This window comes from Mauremys mutica, chromosome 7 (assembly GCF_020497125.1).
Source record: "Mauremys mutica isolate MM-2020 ecotype Southern chromosome 7, ASM2049712v1, whole genome shotgun sequence".
NCBI classification, from domain to species: Eukaryota; Metazoa; Chordata; order Testudines; family Geoemydidae; genus Mauremys; species Mauremys mutica.
In genome coordinates this window covers 65,216,623-65,235,838 of record NC_059078.1, presented here as the reverse complement: position 1 = coordinate 65,235,838, position 19,216 = coordinate 65,216,623, and the positions used below count along the sequence as shown (strand labels likewise).

General features: G+C 43.2%; 2 protein-coding genes across 8 annotated transcripts in view; one reads left to right on the top strand and one right to left on the bottom strand.

The window, feature by feature from the left end:
• The window catches only part of SAMD8 (sterile alpha motif domain containing 8), a 28,954-nt gene extending 21,813 nt beyond the window's left edge, over positions 1-7,141 (bottom strand). The window contains exon 1 of one of the 2 annotated variants that reach the window (XM_045025684.1): positions 7,013-7,141. Coding sequence is in view for 1 of the 2 variants with exons in the window: in XM_045025683.1 (XP_044881618.1) it covers positions 7,013-7,082 (70 nt within the window). In the remaining variant the exon portion in view is untranslated. The remainder of the gene's footprint in view (positions 1-7,012) is intronic. The other variant, XM_045025683.1, reaches the window with a different exon arrangement.
• Positions 7,142-10,732: 3,591 nt separating this feature from the next.
• LOC123374645 (dual specificity protein phosphatase 13-like) lies at positions 10,733-18,184 on the top strand. Of its 6 annotated transcripts, none has more exons than XM_045024818.1 (4): positions 10,733-10,906; positions 14,748-15,069; positions 15,399-15,616; positions 17,834-18,184. In XM_045024818.1, the coding sequence occupies exons 2-4, from the start codon at positions 14,903-14,905 to the stop codon at positions 18,031-18,033; spliced, it is 585 nt and encodes a 194-aa protein (XP_044880753.1). In that variant the 5' UTR covers positions 10,733-10,906; positions 14,748-14,902; the 3' UTR covers positions 18,034-18,184. The 6 variants fall into 6 exon arrangements, with proteins under 6 accessions (XP_044880753.1, XP_044880754.1, XP_044880759.1 ...); XM_045024819.1 differs by lacking the exon at positions 10,733-10,906 and adding an exon at positions 12,992-13,067; XM_045024824.1 differs by lacking the exon at positions 10,733-10,906 and adding an exon at positions 13,741-13,761.
• Positions 18,185-19,216: the final 1,032 nt, after the last annotated feature.

Genomic DNA, 19,216 nt, shown 5'->3' with positions numbered 1-19,216 from the left:
AAAATTACTCAAAGCTATGTAAGTTGGCTTCGCAACCAGCAGAAAGTGATTATGTTTTGCAGTGAGCTGAACAGTACACCAACTGCTACTTTATTCTTACACATTGTTAAATCTCAGGGGCGACCAGTGCTCATTTGAACACTGAAATGCTCAACCTCTAGCCTAGTAACCAAAAACGCAAACACTTTTCATTCACAGTTATAACCTGAGGCACAAGCAGTGACAAAGGATTTTGAAACCAACTGATTAAGTATCCTACTTCCCATGGCACCGAGTGTAACTTTTACACATGTTTGAATGTTATTGTACCATTCTATTAATATTTGTACAACACTTAGAAATCTGAAGCACTATGTAAGTGCCAAGTATTTATTTTCTTACTTAAAAAATTTTACATAGAAAATGGAGAAAAAAATGTTACAGAAAGGTAGCTAACTGCTGTTCTTTGAGATGTGTTGCACATGTCCATTCCACTGTAGGTGTTTGAGTGCCTCATGCACAATTGTTGGAGATTTTACCCTCAGCAGTACTGTGGAGGCAGCATGGGCACCCTCCAGCAGAGATGAAAGTAAGCCGGTACAGTACGCTGTGCCGGCAAGAGCCAGTACACCGTGCCGGACCGCACCGGCTTCCGCGGCTGGGATTAAAAGGGCTCTGGGCTCCCCACAGTGGCGGTGAGCTCCGAGCCCTTTAAATCCTGGCCCCAGCCCGGCAAGGCTCGGGGCTCCCGCAGCCTCCCAGCTGGAGCTATTACAAAGAGGATAGATCTAGACTGTTCTCAGTGGTAGCAGATGACAGAACAAGGAGTAATGGTCTCAAGTTGCAGTGGGGGAGGTTTAGATTGGATATTAGGAAAAACTTTCACTAGGAGGGTGGTGAAGCACTGGAATGGGTTACCTGGGGAGGTGGTGGAATCTCCTTCCTTAAAGGTTTTTAAGGTCAGACTTGACAAAGCCCTGGCTGGGATGATTTAGTTGGGGATTGGTCCTCCTTTGAGCAGGGGGCTGGACTAGATGACCTCGTGAGGTCCCTTCCAACCCTGATATTCTATGATTTAACTATTTTAGTTAAAAACAATTTTAACAAAAACAAACCTGATTTTAAAAAATTTGAATGTTTAACTAAATTCAAAAATTCATATGCTTATTTTGTTAAAATATTATGTTTGCTGTTGAAGAAAAAAATCCAAAATACGTAACACTGTTGTTTTAGTTAAATAAAAATTTAAATGCCTGTTGGTGATGTTCTCCTCCTAATACAGCATGGCAAGAAAATCCTCCAAATATTAACGATTAACCTGTTGAATTTGGAGATAGTTCACCTCCCAGTTACTTCATAAATATCTGCTTCAATTACCTTTGGTAAATGAAATAACCAAACAATCATTCATTTTCTGATACAGCTGTAAATCTAATCTGAAAAGTTTAAAAATAAATCACTGTTTAAAAATGTATAGTGTGTACATTCCAAAAATGAAACCTACATCCATCTCTGAGTTGTGAAGAATATGTATTAAGGTTATAACAACAAACAAGAATGCACTTTTATATAGAAATCCATGATTAAATCGAGTCTTCCTGACTAGTGATTTAAATCATGATTTAACTCAAATCCACCCTGCTTATACTTATTAAAATAAAAAGGAGAAGGAAGAGATACTATGCACATGACTTACAAGTAGTGTATTACTAAACACTGACATTGCGTAGGTGCCCAGAAACTTGGGAATCTGTTGCGCTGGTGCTGTACACCACACACACACGACTGACACTTTAAAAATTATACCAGAAGGATTAGAAGTATTATTTGTTTTATTATATTAACCACTGAAAGGCTATCAAGAACAACAGGGAACCTTTCCCACACGTAAGTACAAAATAAAGTATCTTTTAAGTTCCATATCCTACAAGTTTATCAAGTTTTCCATGGGTGTCTTTCCATTGTAGATAAAATAACTTTGGTCCCAATCTTGCCAGCTGATCTGTATGAACAGACTTCTGTATGCTTGCAGAGCTCTGTTAATATCAGTTGGGCTCTAAGGGATGCAAGGGACCACCTAAACAGATCAATTTGAATATTTTCACCTTTTCTAAATGAAAAAAATCATTTCTAGCAGAGCACTGCAACATCATCATGTCAATTGTTTGGTACTAAGAATGTAAAAAAACCAAAACCAGTAGTCAAGAGTAAGACTATTTGCATTTATAATATGCCGTGTTTTCAATGCCCTTTATCAGTTGTGGCCCCAATCTTGAAAAGATTTACATACCCGAGTCCCACTGACATCTGTGGAACTACTCAAGTGCATAAAATCAAGCATGTGTGTAAAGCTTTGCAGAACTGGGGCCTAACGATCAATCTTAATACCCTCATGAGTTGAGTAGGTCTACCATCAACAAAAACATTAGCATTAACCACCACCACCACCAGTATGCCTTCTAATAAAAACTTTCGCAGTTCACATATTTTTTAAATAAAGAACATGGTGGCCCAACCACCTGATAAGTTTATCACTTATTTCACAATTTTGCTCATACTGCAAGGAAACAGAATGGGAAAAGGCAGAGTAACCTTCAAGATGAGAATGCCATAGGAAGCTTCATTCCTTGTTAAAAGAAAAAAAAACCCACAAAAACTAAGGACTTAATCTTGCAAAGTGATCGGGGAGGGGCAGGGGACTGCATAGGAATAGGGTCTGCCTATGCACATCACTTTGATGGACTGGGACCTAAATTATTAGGCACTACAATTAAATACAGCAAAGCTATATTTAAATAAGTGTCAAGATTGTAACACAGAAGGACTTGCTGCTCTTAAGTCAAACCCCACTAAATGATCCAACATTTTATATTAAGGATCATCAGTATTAATGGACTCCTCACTTCCATTGGTTTGTGTCAAATCCCCAGAAAAATAAAAACCATTAGAGTTACAATTTATGGATATTGACAACTATATTTAGTTCCCAGAGAGACTATGAAGACTCCAAGCTAATTAAACACGGAGAACAGTTTAGGCAGTTTAAAAAAAAAAAAAAAAACCCCACAGCATTCTATATTTAGCAGAATGAAGCAATTCCTCTGGAGTTGTTCCTGTTAGTAGGAAAATATATATTGACTACCATAACTACTTGTGTATCCAAATTGCAGATTTTTAGGACTAATTATCACTATTCCTGTAAACGTAACTTTGGTGCTTCACTGGAACTAATGATTTTGTTAAGTATCATGGTTATCCGGTGCAGGTGCCATCGTGTTTCAGAGAAGTAGAACAGAGATCCTAACCACTTAACGCTAAGGCTAAGATTGTGTCATGGATATTTTAAGTAAAAATCATGGATAGGTCATGGGCAATAAAGAAAAATTCATGAAAGCCCTCCGTGGCCAGTTGGGAGCTTCAGGGCCCTCACCACCAATAGGTGGTTGGAGCTCCTGGGTCCCCTCCCCCCAGGCTGGGAGCTGCTGGGGTCCTCCTGCCACTGCTGGTGGTTGCGGAAAGCTGCTGGGTACCTCCACCCCTCATGGTGGCCAGGAGCTGCCAGGTATACCCATCGCCACAGCTCCCAGGCACCGTGGAAGGCAGCAGGACCCTGGAGCTCCCAGCCACCATGGGCTGAAGTCACGGAGGTCCAAAGATCACATGACACTTTTGCAAGAACAGAGGTGATTAGTCTCAACATGTGGAAAAAATTCTAGCTTTAGTAGTTACATTTTAGTCTATTTAACTCTCCTGTGAAGTTTAAGTATTCTTCACTTCTTACCCTCCAAAATGTTATGTCATGGAAAATGTGTGCTACCCCAGATTGTATGGCATTATCATAGTAGGTGAAAATCCAAGGGCTCCGATGCTCCACTAGCTAAATCCAAGAACTAGCTTACAGCATCCACTGACTTCGGTGGGGCTCACTCGTGAAGTCCTTACTGCAGGGTCATGGCCTACATACGTAAAAGAATTTCAGGATCAGATTAAGATTTATGAATTTCACATAGTACTGTCAATAATAATTATGAATTGAGAAAGGACTGCACATGAAGGAACTCTGATATGAACGCTGGCATGTAAACAAATAGACACTGGTCTGTATCAAATAAGAGTTTGTAACACCCAAATGCAAAGGATCCTTTAAAAGGCTGGGAAAAAAGTAAATTCAACTGAGCGCATATAAAGGAAAGAACTTGATTAGAAGCCCAGGCAAATGTAATATTCATCCATTCATTCTGCCAGGACCTAAATGGACAGGCCTAAGAGATTATATATGCTTATAAGGGTAAATAAAAGATCTACCTGTAACCTATGGATCAGAAATGTTAAAACCTGTTCAAAACAGGATGTAAAGAAATTGTCTGAAAGCCAGAAGACTTTTCACTGTATATTCTGGGTCTGCATAAGAAAACAGAAATTTAAGTTTTTCAGTTTAATTTCCTATGCTTTTTAAAAGAGTACACACACAGAATTCCACCATGTGAACTACAGTGCGCCATATGAGGATTATCAGAAGGGTTGGGACCTTTATATTCAGAGCACAAACTTCTAGTACTGGAGCTCATGGAGTAATGGGTACCAGGAACAGGCTGTTATCCTCCATGTGGACCGGCCTCTGTAGGGTAATGAGTCTTTGCCAGCGGGCTTCACAGCTATTTGCTAGACCACCGAAGAAATTCTGAGACTCCAGAATCTTGGGTTTAATTTCAGGTTCTGGAAGGGAGTGTGCTCTAGTTAGATAACCATGGATCCTCCTTCCCCAGCCCCACCTTCTGTTTCTATTCTCCCTTTTCACCCTGCCTCCTGATCATATCCCCAGTTCCTGTCCCCTTCCCTCCACTTCCTGCCTCCATTTCTCCTCTGCTCCTATTCCCTCTTCCTCCTGGGTCCTGCCTCTGTCTCCTCATCCTTTGTTCCTCCCTCCAGCTCTGTATGCTCTTCTCCCTGCTTTGCTCCTGCCCCCAGTACTCCCATCCTCACCTCCTTTCCATGTTCTTCTCCTTTAGTTCGGCTGCTTCCTCCTCTACATTTCTGGGATGGGGGGGGAGGGGAGGGGGAGAGGAGAGTTGTATTAATGAAAGCACAGGAGGCTCCTTATTCTCAGTTCTTGTGCTTGGCAGTACAGCAGGCCCCAGCTACTGTGAGGAACAAGGCTAGGAAAAGCTCTGCTCAGCCCTTGTCACTCTGGGGTGTCCACTGTGGGGTAGTACACATGCCATCCTGCAGCACGAAGGAGCTCTGTGGGGATGGAGTACACTCAGTGCAGATGGAATCATCCAAGATTTTAGCTGACAGCTTTAAATAAATCTCAGTGTGAGTGAACTGCTATTTTTCTGAAGTTTACAGGCAAGAGTCATGCAGAAAACCTTAAGAAAGTGACTTAACATAATTATTTGTAAAACCATATAACAGGGAGATGGAGCACATTAATGCTTCCTCCACCAATTGCCTTTTCTTCCATTTGTTTACAAAGCTGGGGGGTGGGAACGAATAGCCACTTCTAAGATATGATTTCAACAGTTAGAAGTTAATAGATTAAGATGCTTGTACATTACTTCAAAGGAAATCCAAATCCTCCATTTAATCATCAAACCACAACAGCATAGGCAGCATTAGTTCAAGCTTCTCCACAGTGCCTTGCTATTCAAACATGATCTTCAAGTGGAATGACCAAACTGTTTCAATTTTTGAATTTTCTCCTAAGTACATGAAATGGAACCACAATTGGTATCAACTACTATAGAGTTTTGAACAAAAACTGGAATGCCACACTGTCACAATAATTATCCATGCTCGTGCAAATAGTGACATCCTTATGTTACCAAAATTATACTTTATTTTCTTTAGAAATAATTTGATATAAAGAAATCTGGTGACAGAATAAAATCAAATTAGGTCAGCTCTCCTTTTAGACTATAAGGGTCCTACTAAGCAGAGCGTCTTAACAGTCAAACATTAGCATAAGTTTGACTGCATGTATGTAGAACATAGACCAGTTAATTAAAGATTTTGCCACTTCTATGGTATGTATCAAAATTTTCCAGGAAAGACTTTTCCTCCTTACTTTGGTTAATATAAAAAACTTGCACAAAATAATTTAAAATAAAATGAACATGACAAGTCACCAAAACCTAGGAACATTTTAAGTTAAGACTGTCACGGCAACTTTCCCCTTGTACACAGGCAGCATACATTATAAATAACTTGTGCAACTAAGGTGCAAATTTCCTAGAGAGAAATTTAAAAAAAAAATTAAAAACTTTAAAAAAAAAGTTTATATCAAGACTTCAGTGTTACACCAATGGACAAACTGGTTGTAATTAGTATGCAACGAAATCCTGACCTTGAAACCAAATCTTTTGTGTATATAGCATCTCCTGTACCTTATTCACAACAGAGCAATTATCTATGTGGATCTGCTTGCAAAGGCAGCAACAAAAAGTACAATCGATTGACAAACCTCAACACAATTTTACAGCGTTTCCTAAAATAGGCACATTCCAAAACACAAGTTTCATATAAAGATATTGAGCCATTTTAAAGAAATATACAATATATAGCCATACATGGTAAACAGAGAAATTACTCTTTTTGTTTGAATTTTGTAATTATTTTCCAAGCGTCTTGTTCCCGGGGCCATAGCAAGTCCGTATCATCGCTGCGCGGCAGAGAGGGGAAGTACCAGATGTTAAACGGATACGCTACAATCTCGGCCAGAGCAGCGCCCAGCCAGCGAACAGTGACCGATCGCCCCCAGAGGTGCGGCTCACACGGAGACTGCTGCCAAGGGGCCAAGCGCAGCGCTGCGGGGGGCGGGGGGGGGGGGATGGGGCCTGGACAGAGACACCTCCCCCAGCACAAAGCACTGCTGAGCGGCGGGCATCTACCGCACACCGGGCAGGAGATGGGGGGAGAGATGCGCCCCCCAAGGGACAGGGGGACCGAGCCGGGAAAGGGGTCTGATACCCCGTTCCCGTTCCCTCCCCGAGCGGGGCGGGGCCGCCCCTTGTAGACCCGGACCGGACCTCACCTCCCCGCGGGACCGTGCGCGCTCCCCGGCGACGTAGAGAGGCCCGTTCCCGGGCGGCCGGTTGCCCCATCACGCGGGCGGAAGTGCCGCCAGCGAAGACCCGGGAGCCCCTCCCCCGTCCCGAGCGGAAGGGGCGGGATCCGGCGAGGGGCGGTGCTCGGGTTCCTGTGAGAGGCAGGCGGAGCTGTGGTTTCCGCCCTATCAGCAGCGGCGGGGGCGGGGCCGTGCTGGCCGTTAGCCCTGCGTGGGCGGGGCTGTGCCGGGAAGCACCTCCCACAAGGCGTAGGGGGCGGGACCGGCGGGGGTGAGCCGGCCCCTTGCCCCGCCCCCCGTTGCTCGTTACCCCGCAGAGGCTCTTGGGCAGCCTCCCCTCCCGTAGCCATGGCAGCCTGAGGCCCAGGACCCTTCGTGAGCCAGCCCATAGGCAGCCCCGTCACTGGCACTTACCCTGGGCCAAGGCAAACCAGGGCACAGTCATACCCCATCCCTACGGACCCCACCCCACTCTGTGCTAGCAAGGCCTGGTCTAGTGCCAACCTGTGTCCCTGCGCTCTGCCGAACCACTCCCTGCAGGGCCCCCGGGTACCGGATTCTTCTTCACGTCCTGTCCTAATAAACCTCTGGACCCTGAGCAGCTGCCACCTTCTCCCCCAGAGGTGGCTGCCTCTGCTGAGGGGGCTTTAGCTGCCTAGCAGTTTGGTATGAAAGGTGCTCTCTAGAAGGACACGTTTATTATTACTTGAAGCGACATCAGCCTGCATGAGAAACTGCTGCCTTATGCTACGGCACCAAAGCTGGGGCGCCAGACGGGAGTTAAAGTAACCCCCATTGGCCCTTTTGTTAAACTTACCCTAGAGGTCTAGCTAAACAAAACAACCTTGAAATTAGAGTCCAGTAGTTCAAGAAGGCTGCGGTTCACTACTGATTGTAGAACTGGAGCTGTCAAGTAACCCAGACTTCTTCACAACCCCTTTGATCTGTGAAAGGGCGTGCAACCCCCAGAGATGCAGTAGCAGTATCTTTTCTGCAGGTTGTATGAGGAGAAAGGGCTCTTACAAGTCTTGAACTAGTTCAATGGAAGGGCTAGGTGAGAAGTGTTGATTAGTTTCTCCCTTTCCTGAAGTGGAGGAGCATCAGCAGAGCAGGCCTGTACAGAAAGTGTATGTAGGTAGGGAGTAAAGGAAAAGGCCCTGCAGGAAAACATGAAGGGTTTTCATCCTCTTTTGCTGTTCAGATTTTCATTTATAACTAAGTTATGTGAAAGTAGGTTTTAGCATTTAATTATAACAAATACAGCCATTCCAGCTTACTTCTGACAAATCAGTTTTGATAATCCAGTTTGATATTTTTGGCTCTTATACACATCATCTAAAATTAAAAAAAATACCACTGATAATGAAAGTGCTGAAGATTTCTGACAAGCATTGAGTAGAATTTTCCTCAGTCCCACAAACCTGCACCTGAATAATCCTATTAAACTTTGTAATACATGCATAAAAAGGGAGAATTCTTTTCCTATTGAAAACAAAAAGAAATATAAATAAACTGGTCAATAAATGCAACACCCCTCACCCAAGGACATGCTTCCTGGATAAATTTGCTGAAAAGACTTGCTGTCTCATCTAACACTAATGTCTATTTTCATATCATGGAACTAGTACAAAATATTTCTTTATCTTTGAAGTGTGCCATTTTAGCTTCATTACTCTTCCTGGTACCTATATAAGAAAAAATGAGTAAACTGGCAGGTAGCCAAAAGCTTTCAGTCAGATATTTATTTGAAATGGTTCAAAGAGCAGGGGTGTACAGCTCAGGTAACCTGTGAGACCATAATGAAGTACCAGAACTTTAGGTGCCTCCAAAGTTATAAATAATCTGATTAAAGGGGAAACTGAGGCAGGATTACATAAGGGGGCCAATTTTTAGGGAGCAGAAGGTGTCCAAGAAAGAAATTACTTTTGCCCATCAGTCTTTTCGTTAATATACAGTGCCTTTGCAACATCATAATGTGCTTTGAGGAACTTGCACAACTTACCTTTATTGGTTATATAGCCACTGCCACGCCTAACACAAGCTTAATACATTCTAGCTTCAGTAATAACAACAAACTTTGGTGCTAATATAAATCCATCAAAGTTAATGGAATGCCACCAGCAGCAAATTGACCTGCATCCTTGCAGCCTTTGTTTTCTGAGACCTCTCATTTATAACAGCGAACCTGATTCTGCAATCCTTACATGTGCACAAATCCCAGTGAAATCAAAGGGAGTTTGGTATTCTGACCCATTTATTGTTCCATGCATAACTTACACCACTGGGTAAGTGTGATGCTCTGTACCTCGGGGGAAACAATCAAATCAAACAGAAGATTAAAAGGCTCAAAAAATTACAAATCACTAAGGCCTAGATCCTTTTCCACTTTCTACCAGCGATGAAGGGAAGAGAATACATGCTCTCAAGATACTATGGAGAGTCTCCAAAGACCCTGCCAGGTCTCTCTCTACTAAGGGCAAACTGTCTCTAGTTATAGCTGGCATCTCTTGCAACCTGCAGTCACATGACTCCTGTCATGTGCTCCCTGAACTTAGTCCCCTTAATTTAAAGGGTCAAATCTTGGAACAGATGCAGGGATGCATGCATGTGGTCCAGGACCAGCACCTGATTACAGGCCCCAAGGTGCGGTTACAAGAGCTGTGGATTTTCAGGGGGCAGAACTGTGGCCATGCACCTTATACCAGCTATAGGGATAGGGGTAACAGAGAAACATCTATGCTGGCCCTGCCCTAGTTATGCTGGCTTTAGGGCTATTCTGCACTGCTGGCCTGGCACAAACCACTGGGAAGAACCTAGGCCATTGGGTTTAATTGTGAGTTTTCACTGGTAATGGTGTTGTTATTCTCCCTTGTTTCATTGTTTAACAGCTATTTTCATAAATTGCCAAATTACTGTATAGAAAAGTGACAAATAACACAATTTGATACTTTTTTTCTAAATGTAACTGTAATTTAGTCATTAAATTTCAAAATTAGAGACTGCCTCTGCCTGCTTAAATTTGGTGTATTTTTAAAAGATTGAGCTAAATATTTCGTGCTTTATTTAACAGCAATTTCCAGCAAACCTCATTCAGTCACTTCATGTTATGTCACTTCATGCCACATGAAGTGACTTGATTGATATGACTGAGTTTGACATGTTGTGGCAATGTAGGTGTGTCAGCCTAAGAATTTAAACCAAATGCTTTACTACAGCTGTTTAAAACAATTACAAGTTTTAATTATGGGGTAGAGCTTTACATTAATAACAAAACCACTGATATGCAGTAGTATATTAGGCCAACGTTAAGGGTTTTAAATCAGAAAATTCAGAGTTAAGGTTCCCATAGCAATCTTAACACTCCCTGCTTATATTTTACAATAGGGTCATGTAGCAAGTCGGTGTGGCTCCCCTCCTGCCCGGCAGAGGGAGCTGCCCTGCCAACACCTCAGTGGGCGGAACTTCTGCCCCCAGTCCCCGCCCCCCGGAAGTCAAGGGGCGGGGCAGGAAGTAGAAAAGGAGCGCGCCCAAGCTCAGTCAGCACCCAGCCACCGCCGAGAGCAGACGTGCCTGCGGGAGCTCCTGGCTGGGAGCCCTCCTCGGCCCAAGGTAACTGCCCTGCCTGGCCGGAGCTTCCCCGCGCCCACTACCCAGAGGAGCCCCCGGAGCCCGTACTGGGAGGAGCCCCCAGGATTGCCGAGCGCCCGCTACGAGGAGGAGCCCCCTCGGCCCTGCTGTTACCCAGAGGAGCCGCCCGAGCAGTCCTGGCCCAACTTCCCAGAGGAGCTGCCGGACCTGCCGCCAAGCCCTCCACCGGAGCCGATGCAGACCGACTGGCCTGAACCGGGTGCGACGGACGAGGTAGGCCTTGAGGGGGAAATGGAGTGTAGCCCGGGGGTAGCCGACCCTTGTCCGGCTGAGGGCACTGATGTGCCCATGTCAGTGTGTTGCGGCCAGGATGCCCACTGACTGCAGCGGATCCACGCTGCTGCTAGGGCCCCGGGCTGGGACACAGTGGAGTGGGTGGGCCTGTGTCCCCCCTGCCACCCCACTCATGGGTGGCAGTCTCCCCCTCAAACCAGCGCTCCGGCATAGAAGCTTGCACTTGCCTGTTGCTGCTCAGTTCCTGCTGCAAGGATCTGAGCCCCCTGAGCAATTGTTTGCTGCCCCGCCCTGATTGAGGGCTTGGGCTTTATAGACTTGAACTGCTGCTCAGCCCCTGCCTGAGGGTCTGAGCTAGAACTGCTGTTTTGCTGCCCCGCCCTGACTGAGGGCTTGGGCTTTATAGACTAGAACTGCTGCTCAGCCCTGCCTGAGGGTCTGAGCTCTGCTTTTTGTTACTGCCCGCCCTGCTCCGGAGGGCCAGGGCTTATTGAACTGTTGTGGCCCCGCCCTGCTCCGGAGGGCCTGGCGGTTTAACCTCGTTCCCTGTCTCTCCTAGAGACTAGCCGAAGAACCAAAGCGAGTCGGTGTGGCTCCCCTCCTGCCCGCTGGAGGGTCGAGCCCCGACCAACCGACTACAGGTCACAATATATATGCAGTGATACAAAATGGGATATGTAAACTTAAAGGGTATTTTTAATACTTTCATTAAATAAGTAATACTATTAAAAGTCAGCACAGTCATTTGAAATGTGTATGTCAAAAAAAAAAAAAAAAGAACATATACAACAATACAGGCCCTAGGTGAATAAAGAGCAAATTGAGAATTATCCTGGCTTGTGAAGACTCTGTTCCAGCAAAGAAACTAAACCTGGTAACTATGCATCCAAAACTAGCAGGGCTAACTAACTGAAGATGAATTTGCTTGCCTTTTATTTTTTTATTTTGCCAGTAGCACTGTAGTCCTATGAGAACTGTAATCAACAATCTGGTGCACAAGAATAGATTTGCTCCATACATTCCATTATAATTTTGGTAATCTTTCATCAAAGTATTGACCAGTTTTAGTTTTTTAAATCTCCGTAGTTAACTGCAAGGCACAACACTGCTATTGGTACCAGCCAGCTACTGCCTCTTTCTGACTCCCATAAAGAGAAATTATAGGCTAGAAGAAAATGAGCTGGATGGCTAAACGCTAATGGGATTGGTAATGAGAATATGGTGGCTATTTGTCATGGCAAAAAAAGGTAGGTCATTTGTCACAGCATATGTACTGAACTGAAATCTTTGGAAAATAAAATAAATGGGGGAAAAAAGCAAGTTGAATATTTAGTAATAAGTGGCTATTCTGAGGTTTCAGGAGTTTCAGTGTCACCCCTTGTGTTTTCACAGTATTTGGTTTAGATTATTGCCCATAGTATCACCTACATTGTAATCACAAGAGCACAATCCATTGAATTAAACAAATGTGATTTATTAGGTGTTCCCAAATGCATCATTCCTCTGTTCCAACTGAAAATGAAGCTGTTTTCAGATTTAAAAAAAAGGCTGCCCTTAAACTTTTGCCTACTCTACTATTAGTGTAAGTTTCCACTGTTCTAGCTCTATTTGTTTCATCACATTAGGCCAGGGTTAGAGTTGCCATCCATCCCAGATTTTAAGGGACTGTCCCAAATTCCTGAGCAACGTCACTTATTCAGAACTGATCGGGGACCTCAAAATGTTCCTAATTCATGGCAAACTACTTTCTCTCTTTATTAGGGCACCATTTCAGAATGATAGCATTTTACATGCAGAGATTTAAAAGGAGTATTGGGGGGGGGGGAAGAGAGGGAAGGCAACTTACAATCAAGCCCATGGTGCCTGCTCCAAAAACTTAAATTCTGAAAATAGTCCAGAACAAACTTTTAAAACAAACTCAGTTTAATACTTCATACCATTATGTCAACATGTTGGTACTTCTGGAAAGTTGGCAGGACTAGCTGGAGTATGCCTCCTAGGAGCAGTATTTGAAGGAACTCCTTTAGACTGTAGATGCTCCTACCCCTTTAAGAGAGTTCCAAGGGAAGCTGTTGGCAAGGGAACCTCCACCAAAGACATGTTTACTGACAACAGTAGGGGAGCAGGAGACAGTGTGGAGGTACAGAGTTTCTGTGCAGGTGGCCCTACCCTAGAGTGGATCCCATGGGTCTTTGGGTCTTGGAAATCAAACCCCACCATCATTCAGCTCAGGTTCACAGTTTTCCACCCACAGGTTTTTCCACTGGAAGGAGCAGTGTGACCTTCAGTTCTTACATAAGAAAAGTTGTAATGGAAATCAATGAAAGTTTTATAGCTGAATGAGTTCAGGCTTTTGGGCCATTGTGTTTAGACAAAATTCTGTTCTAGAGACACATTGACTTTTGCAAGGCCACATGCCAAGGACTGCACATGTTTATGTGCAATCACTGCCCCTGATTGTAAGATTACAGTCTAGCCCAGTGGGAGTTACACATGGGAGTCTCCATGCATCCTGATGAGAATATACCCCAGGAGTCGTAAATGTCACCTATGCAACTTTGTATCCCAGTTTATCCCTGTTCTTCTCCTCAACAAAAATGCTGGTCATATAATCCTATGGCAGATACGATTTACTGATAAACTATACTCATAACTAATAGAAAATGAAACATGACACATTTAGATTCAGATTCCCCCCTCTCCCAAAGATGAAAAGTCAGTAGTTCATTCAGTGAACCACTCCAAAGCACGAGAGAATGGGTGATAGCTAGTGACATCATAATCCACTCAACAGTCATCCTTATGCTTACCATGTCATTGGAACCTCTTGCGCTGTGTGTATGGCTTTATAGCAGTTACTTTTGTAATAGCCTCTGTGCATCTTGGACAATTATTAATGTGACTGTCTGGAAAGTTTGTTCTTCACCAGGCCTTTTATTCACTTAATATAGGGCTACATGTCTCTAATGGCAGCTGCTGTGTTTGCGATTTCATAGTGTGTAATGACAGGTCTGTCTTGGGAGATGGGAATATTGCAGGCAGGGAGCTAGCGTGTGCACACAAGTTTGAAGTCCCTGGCTCAAGACCATGACATTGCTACCTCTGTGGAAGGGGCGAGGCAATTTTGGTTGTATCTAGGATGCATTTTTCAACTAAATAATTTTAGCTGAAAAATAATTAAATGAGATGAGCATTGTTCAAGGTTGGTCTTTTTAATGTTAATCCTTAAGTGGTTAATTCCTGAGAGTTAGTGTGCCTGGGTCCTGATAAACTTACTAGGATTGCAGGGGAGGGCGGGTTTGTGGCTGCTGAGAGCATAGTAGGTTAAGAATCATGCTTGCAGTGATCTTCCAGACTCACCCGACCTCAACCTCTGACCTGCCATCCCAATACAACCCACTTCCCCCTGCTGGCAATGCCTGACAAGTAAGTCTTTTAGGCTGACAACCAGCAGGGAAGGTGGGTTGCATTAGAAGTTGAACTCTCATATGGGGAAAAATGTCAGAGTCTGGAGAGGGGCTGTACAAGAAGCTAGGGATGGTGGGGAGAATACCAGCAGCCCACTCAGAGGAGGGGATTTCTGGCAGGGGCCTCATTCTGTTGTGGGAAAGGAGAACAAGACAGCCAGGAGGGAAGTGGTGCTCCAGATGGGGAGACCAGACAAAGCACTAACGACAAATATACTCTTCTTTAGCTCACTGTGACTTAAAATATTTTCCCTACTTTAAATGATAATTGCACTGATTAGCCTTTGCTTTTTAGTGCTGTTGATCATTTAATGGCTATCTTGGAAGATACGGCTACTGCGTTTCTTTTACAGTATGTTGTTCGGGATATTACCATGCTGCTGATCAGCACCTGTTGCCACTAGTCTCTGTGAATGAAAATGACAGCTGAGAATGTTGGCAAAATTCAAGTAAACAAGGCAACATTGGTTCAGTTTCTCAGATTTCTGAGAGCACAGTTTCTGTTTTAATGACAATGGCTGAAGGGGATGTGTTGCTCGCAAAGGACCCTGAAGGTTCTGAGACATGTACAGCTGAGGTCCCTACAGTGAAAGACATAGAGCAGCTTTTGAACACTGGATTATCTTCTTGTAACCACACTGATGAAGTATGGCCTAACCTCCTCTTAGGAGATCTGTAAGTATAACGTTATGGAATGGCTCAGTAGAATTTAAGAGCAACACTACTTTTTGCCTCTTTCAGACTGCTATAATTCTGGTGCGCCTGTTTATTGTGAGCATGGCTTATGAATATTGCATTGAGGCAGTTCTTGGTTGTGTTATTTGATGAAGGTTCGAACAGTGCAGTCCTTAAAATCTATTTCGGATAAAAATTATGATTGGGTAGTTAATTGTTGTGTAGTCTGGAGAAACGATGTCTTAATTTCTGCCCTAGAAAATGCAACCACAAAAGTTTTCTTAATATGTAAATATCTCTGCAAATCTATTTGTTTGTCTTTTCCTTAGAGTTACAGCTCACAACAGATTTGGTTTATGGAAGATGGGCATTACCCATGTTTTAAATGCTGCCCATGGCACAATGTTTTGCCAAGGAGGCCAAGACTTTTATGGCACTACCATTGATTACTATGGCATACCAGCCTATGACCTTCCAGACTTCGACATAAGCCAATACTTTTTCTCTGCAGCAGAGTTTATACATAAAGCCTTGAACACACCAGGAGGTATGAAATCATTGCTGTTCAGTTTGGTTTTAGATTACATGCTATTTTGACAGGTTGGTCCTGCAAGTTTGGTCTACAATCACATCTAGAGGGTGATACCCATTAACTCATGGTCACCTGCTCACTTTCTGGAGCACTCACCACCCACTCTTTGGAGGGTGGGTGCAACCTGTGCTCAGCACCTTTTCCTTCCCAGCCCCAGTATCTCAAAAGAACCAAGGGAGAATGCAGAGAAGTGGAGGGGAGAAAAAAGACCAAACTCACAGTAGAAAGGATGAGGAGAGATTGGTGTAGAAAATAAAGGAGAGAAAAAATCAAAGTGAAAATAACTGGGAAGAGAGGCTGAATCTAGAAGAGGAAAAATGAACATGTAAAATGGATACAAATTACTGACACCATGAATCCTGCTGAGAGCAAAGCTACAATACTATAGTATATAGAAAGAACGTATGAGGCTAGGACAAGAAAGAGGAAAGGAGGGGGGAAGAATAAGGATGCATAGCTAAAAGACATTTAGAAAGGTAGCCCTGTTTTAAACCTATTATTCTGTAATGTGATTTCATAGAATCATAGAATCTTAGGACTGGAAGGGACCTCAAGAGGTTATCTAGTCCAGTCCCCTGCACTCATGGAAGGACTGAATATTATGTAAACCATCTCTGACAGGTGTTTTGGCCTGATGTATTCATTTTCTGTATGAAAAGCTCATAGACATGGTCCAAGAGGGATAAGAACATAAGAACAACCATAGTGGGTCAGACCAATGGTCCATCTAGGCTTCAGACAGTGGCAAATGCTAGGTGCTTCAGAGGGAATGAACAGAACATGTGATCGAGTGATCTTTTCCCTGTTGTCCACTCCCCGCTTATGGCAGTCAGAGGCTAGGGACACCCAGAGCATGGGGTTGCATCCCTGACTATCTTGGCTAATAGCCACTGATGGATTTATCCTCCGTGAGCTTATCTAGTTCTTTTTGAACCTGGTTATATTTTGGCCTTCACAACATCCCCTGGCAACAAGTTCCACAGGTTGATTGTGCATTGTTGCCACCCCTGTGTTTTGTTTATTTATTTTTATTAGTCATGCTTGTATTCAGTCTTAGCTGATCTGTTGTCTCAATGTATTATATATTGTAAAAAATACATTTTTAAATAAACACAAATGTGTAAAGAGACAGCCTTATCCGACAGCCCTTACTCATGTGAGGAGTCTCATTCATTGCTAAGGAATTCTCCCACTGTGAGTAAGGGCTGCAGGATTGGGCCATGAAGGATAACACTCCGCACTACAGAAACCTTCAATGCATTGTACAAAATCTAGTGAATAACCTCTTTGCACAGTGCCTAGAATAAGTGGGCTGGGTCCTTAGGCACTACCACAATAGAACAACAATTAACAATGGTCCACAAAGGGTAGATCTTCATCTAGCGGCAATATACCTCTTATTTATCTTGTAGTTTAGCTTGTGTTTTCTCCATCTATCCAGGCCCAATCTTACAACCCTTATTTATAGGGGTAGCCCCCATTGATTTCAAGTAAACATGGTCTACATTCTTTGTTCCTAGATGTATATATTTACATTTAGCCATATTAAAGTGCATACAGTTTGCTTAAGCCCCAATTTACCAAGTGATCCAGATCGCTCTAAATCAGTGACCTGTCCTCGTCATTATTTACCACTCCAATTTTTTGTGTCATCTGCAGACTTTATCAGTGATTTGGGTCATGGATAAAAAATGTTAAATAGCCCAGGGCAAACAATGAATGCCTGCAGGACCCCACTGGAAACACATCCACTAAGTGACAATTCCCCACTTCTATTACATTTTGAGAGCGAGCAGTAACCGGTTTTAATCCATTTAATGGGTGCCATGTTAATTTTATATCATTCTTGTTTTTTTTAATGAAAATGTCATGTGATACCTAGCCAAACACCTTGCAGAAATCTAAGTATATTACATCAACACTGTTACCTTTATCAACCAAATTTGTAATCTTATCAAAAAGAGATATCAAGTATGAATAAGTATTACTTTTGTGAGCAGGATTATTAGCAGTTCATGTGATATATCTACCAGGGTTAGAAATCAAACTTGTTAACCTAACTACTTTGTTCAGCATCTCTGGGATTTTTTTCTCCCCTTTAATTTAAACTTCTTCATCTGACATATTGCTGATCTTCCATGGCCATAACTTGCTTTCATTTTCTCTTCCTAGCTAAAATTTTGGTGCACTGTGCGGTTGGAATAAGCAGGTCAGCTTCTTTGGTGTTGGCATATCTCATGATAAATCATCACCTCCCCTTGATCAAAGCCATCAAAGCAGTGAAGGAACATCGATGGATTTCACCCAATAGAGGGTTTCTAAAACAGCTGCGAAATTTGGACATTCAGCTACGGCAAACAAGAGGCTGTTGATCAGTGAATAGATCCAAACTATCTTTAAGTTACTTTTTAAATGTCTAGGAATGTTCTCATGAAAATTTGGTCTTCAGAATCACTGCACTTATTAAATGTATCTACTAGCAATACACATTGGCAACAAATAAAAATACATATTAGAAAACAAACTAATGATTGTAATAAATAGTAATTTAAGTGATTTTGGGGGGTACCTCAGGCCCTCTAAGAAGAGCACAGCTCTTTCTAGCTTATGCCTCATCTACACTAGGAGCACAAATTAGTCATTATATATCTGTCCCCAGTGTGGTTACAACATGGTTCCATTGTGTAGTCTAGATGGGCTGGGCAGTCCTTGAGCTGTGCTAATGCCTTGGATATGCCCAAGGATTTTATTTACTTGTACAATACAGTTGCGGTCTCGTCTACATTAAAAATTGGGAGCATGTTGTAACCTGGTCCCCTGACTTGGCTACAACTGTAGTGTATATGGGCCCCTGGCTACAGTTTCTCATTGTGCTTCCCACTTTCAGTGAGGCTGGAAGCTTCTCAGAAGTCCACCCAATACACTCATGTAAATTTCAGTAACATTCAGCATTCACTATTGCTCTTGCAAGGTACTTGATTGTTCTTCTGATAGTTCACCTGAGGCAAATAGCATCAGTAAGAACTTTCCCCACTCTGTCTCACCAACTTCCTGAAATTGTCATAAGACTACCAACTCATGTGGGCAACTAAATAGCTGTCAGAGTGATGACTTGGGCATGGCCAGCCTGGTGGCTCTTCCAGCAAACCCTTACTTGTGTATACAGTTTGCAGAGAATAGGATGTAGGAAATTACATCCTTCAATAGGTGTTGTATCTTCAGAATGCTTTGCAAGCACTAACTCATTAATCCTCACACCCATTTTAAAGATGGAAAAACTGAGGTAGTGAGTGTGATGGGGTGTTCACTCTGAAGGGCTTAATGGAGGCCAAATCACAAAGAGGACAGTGTGGTTCCTGGAGCAAGAGAGGTGCTGCAGACCAGAGAGAGACATAGAGTGATGTTATGCAACAACAGGAAGGAGCATAGACCTCACGAGCTAATCAACAGGGGGGCCAGGCAGAGGCTGCAGCCTAGTAATGAGTGGAGCACTCCATGAGTTTAAGCTACTTGGTCAATTTAACCAGAACTCAGAAGTTTCCAACTCCCCCTCCT

Bases quoted from the DNA above. Each gene is read 5' to 3' on its own strand.
- LOC123374645 (XM_045024818.1), top strand. From the start codon at position 14,903: ATGACAATGGCTGAAGGGGATGTGTTGCTCGCAAAGGACCCTGAAGGT. The intron at 15,070-15,398 runs GTAAGTATAACG...TCTTTTCCTTAG, and splicing joins AACCTCCTCTTAGGAGATCT to AGTTACAGCTCACAACAGAT. The intron at 15,617-17,833 runs GTATGAAATCAT...TTCTCTTCCTAG, and splicing joins AGCCTTGAACACACCAGGAG to CTAAAATTTTGGTGCACTGT.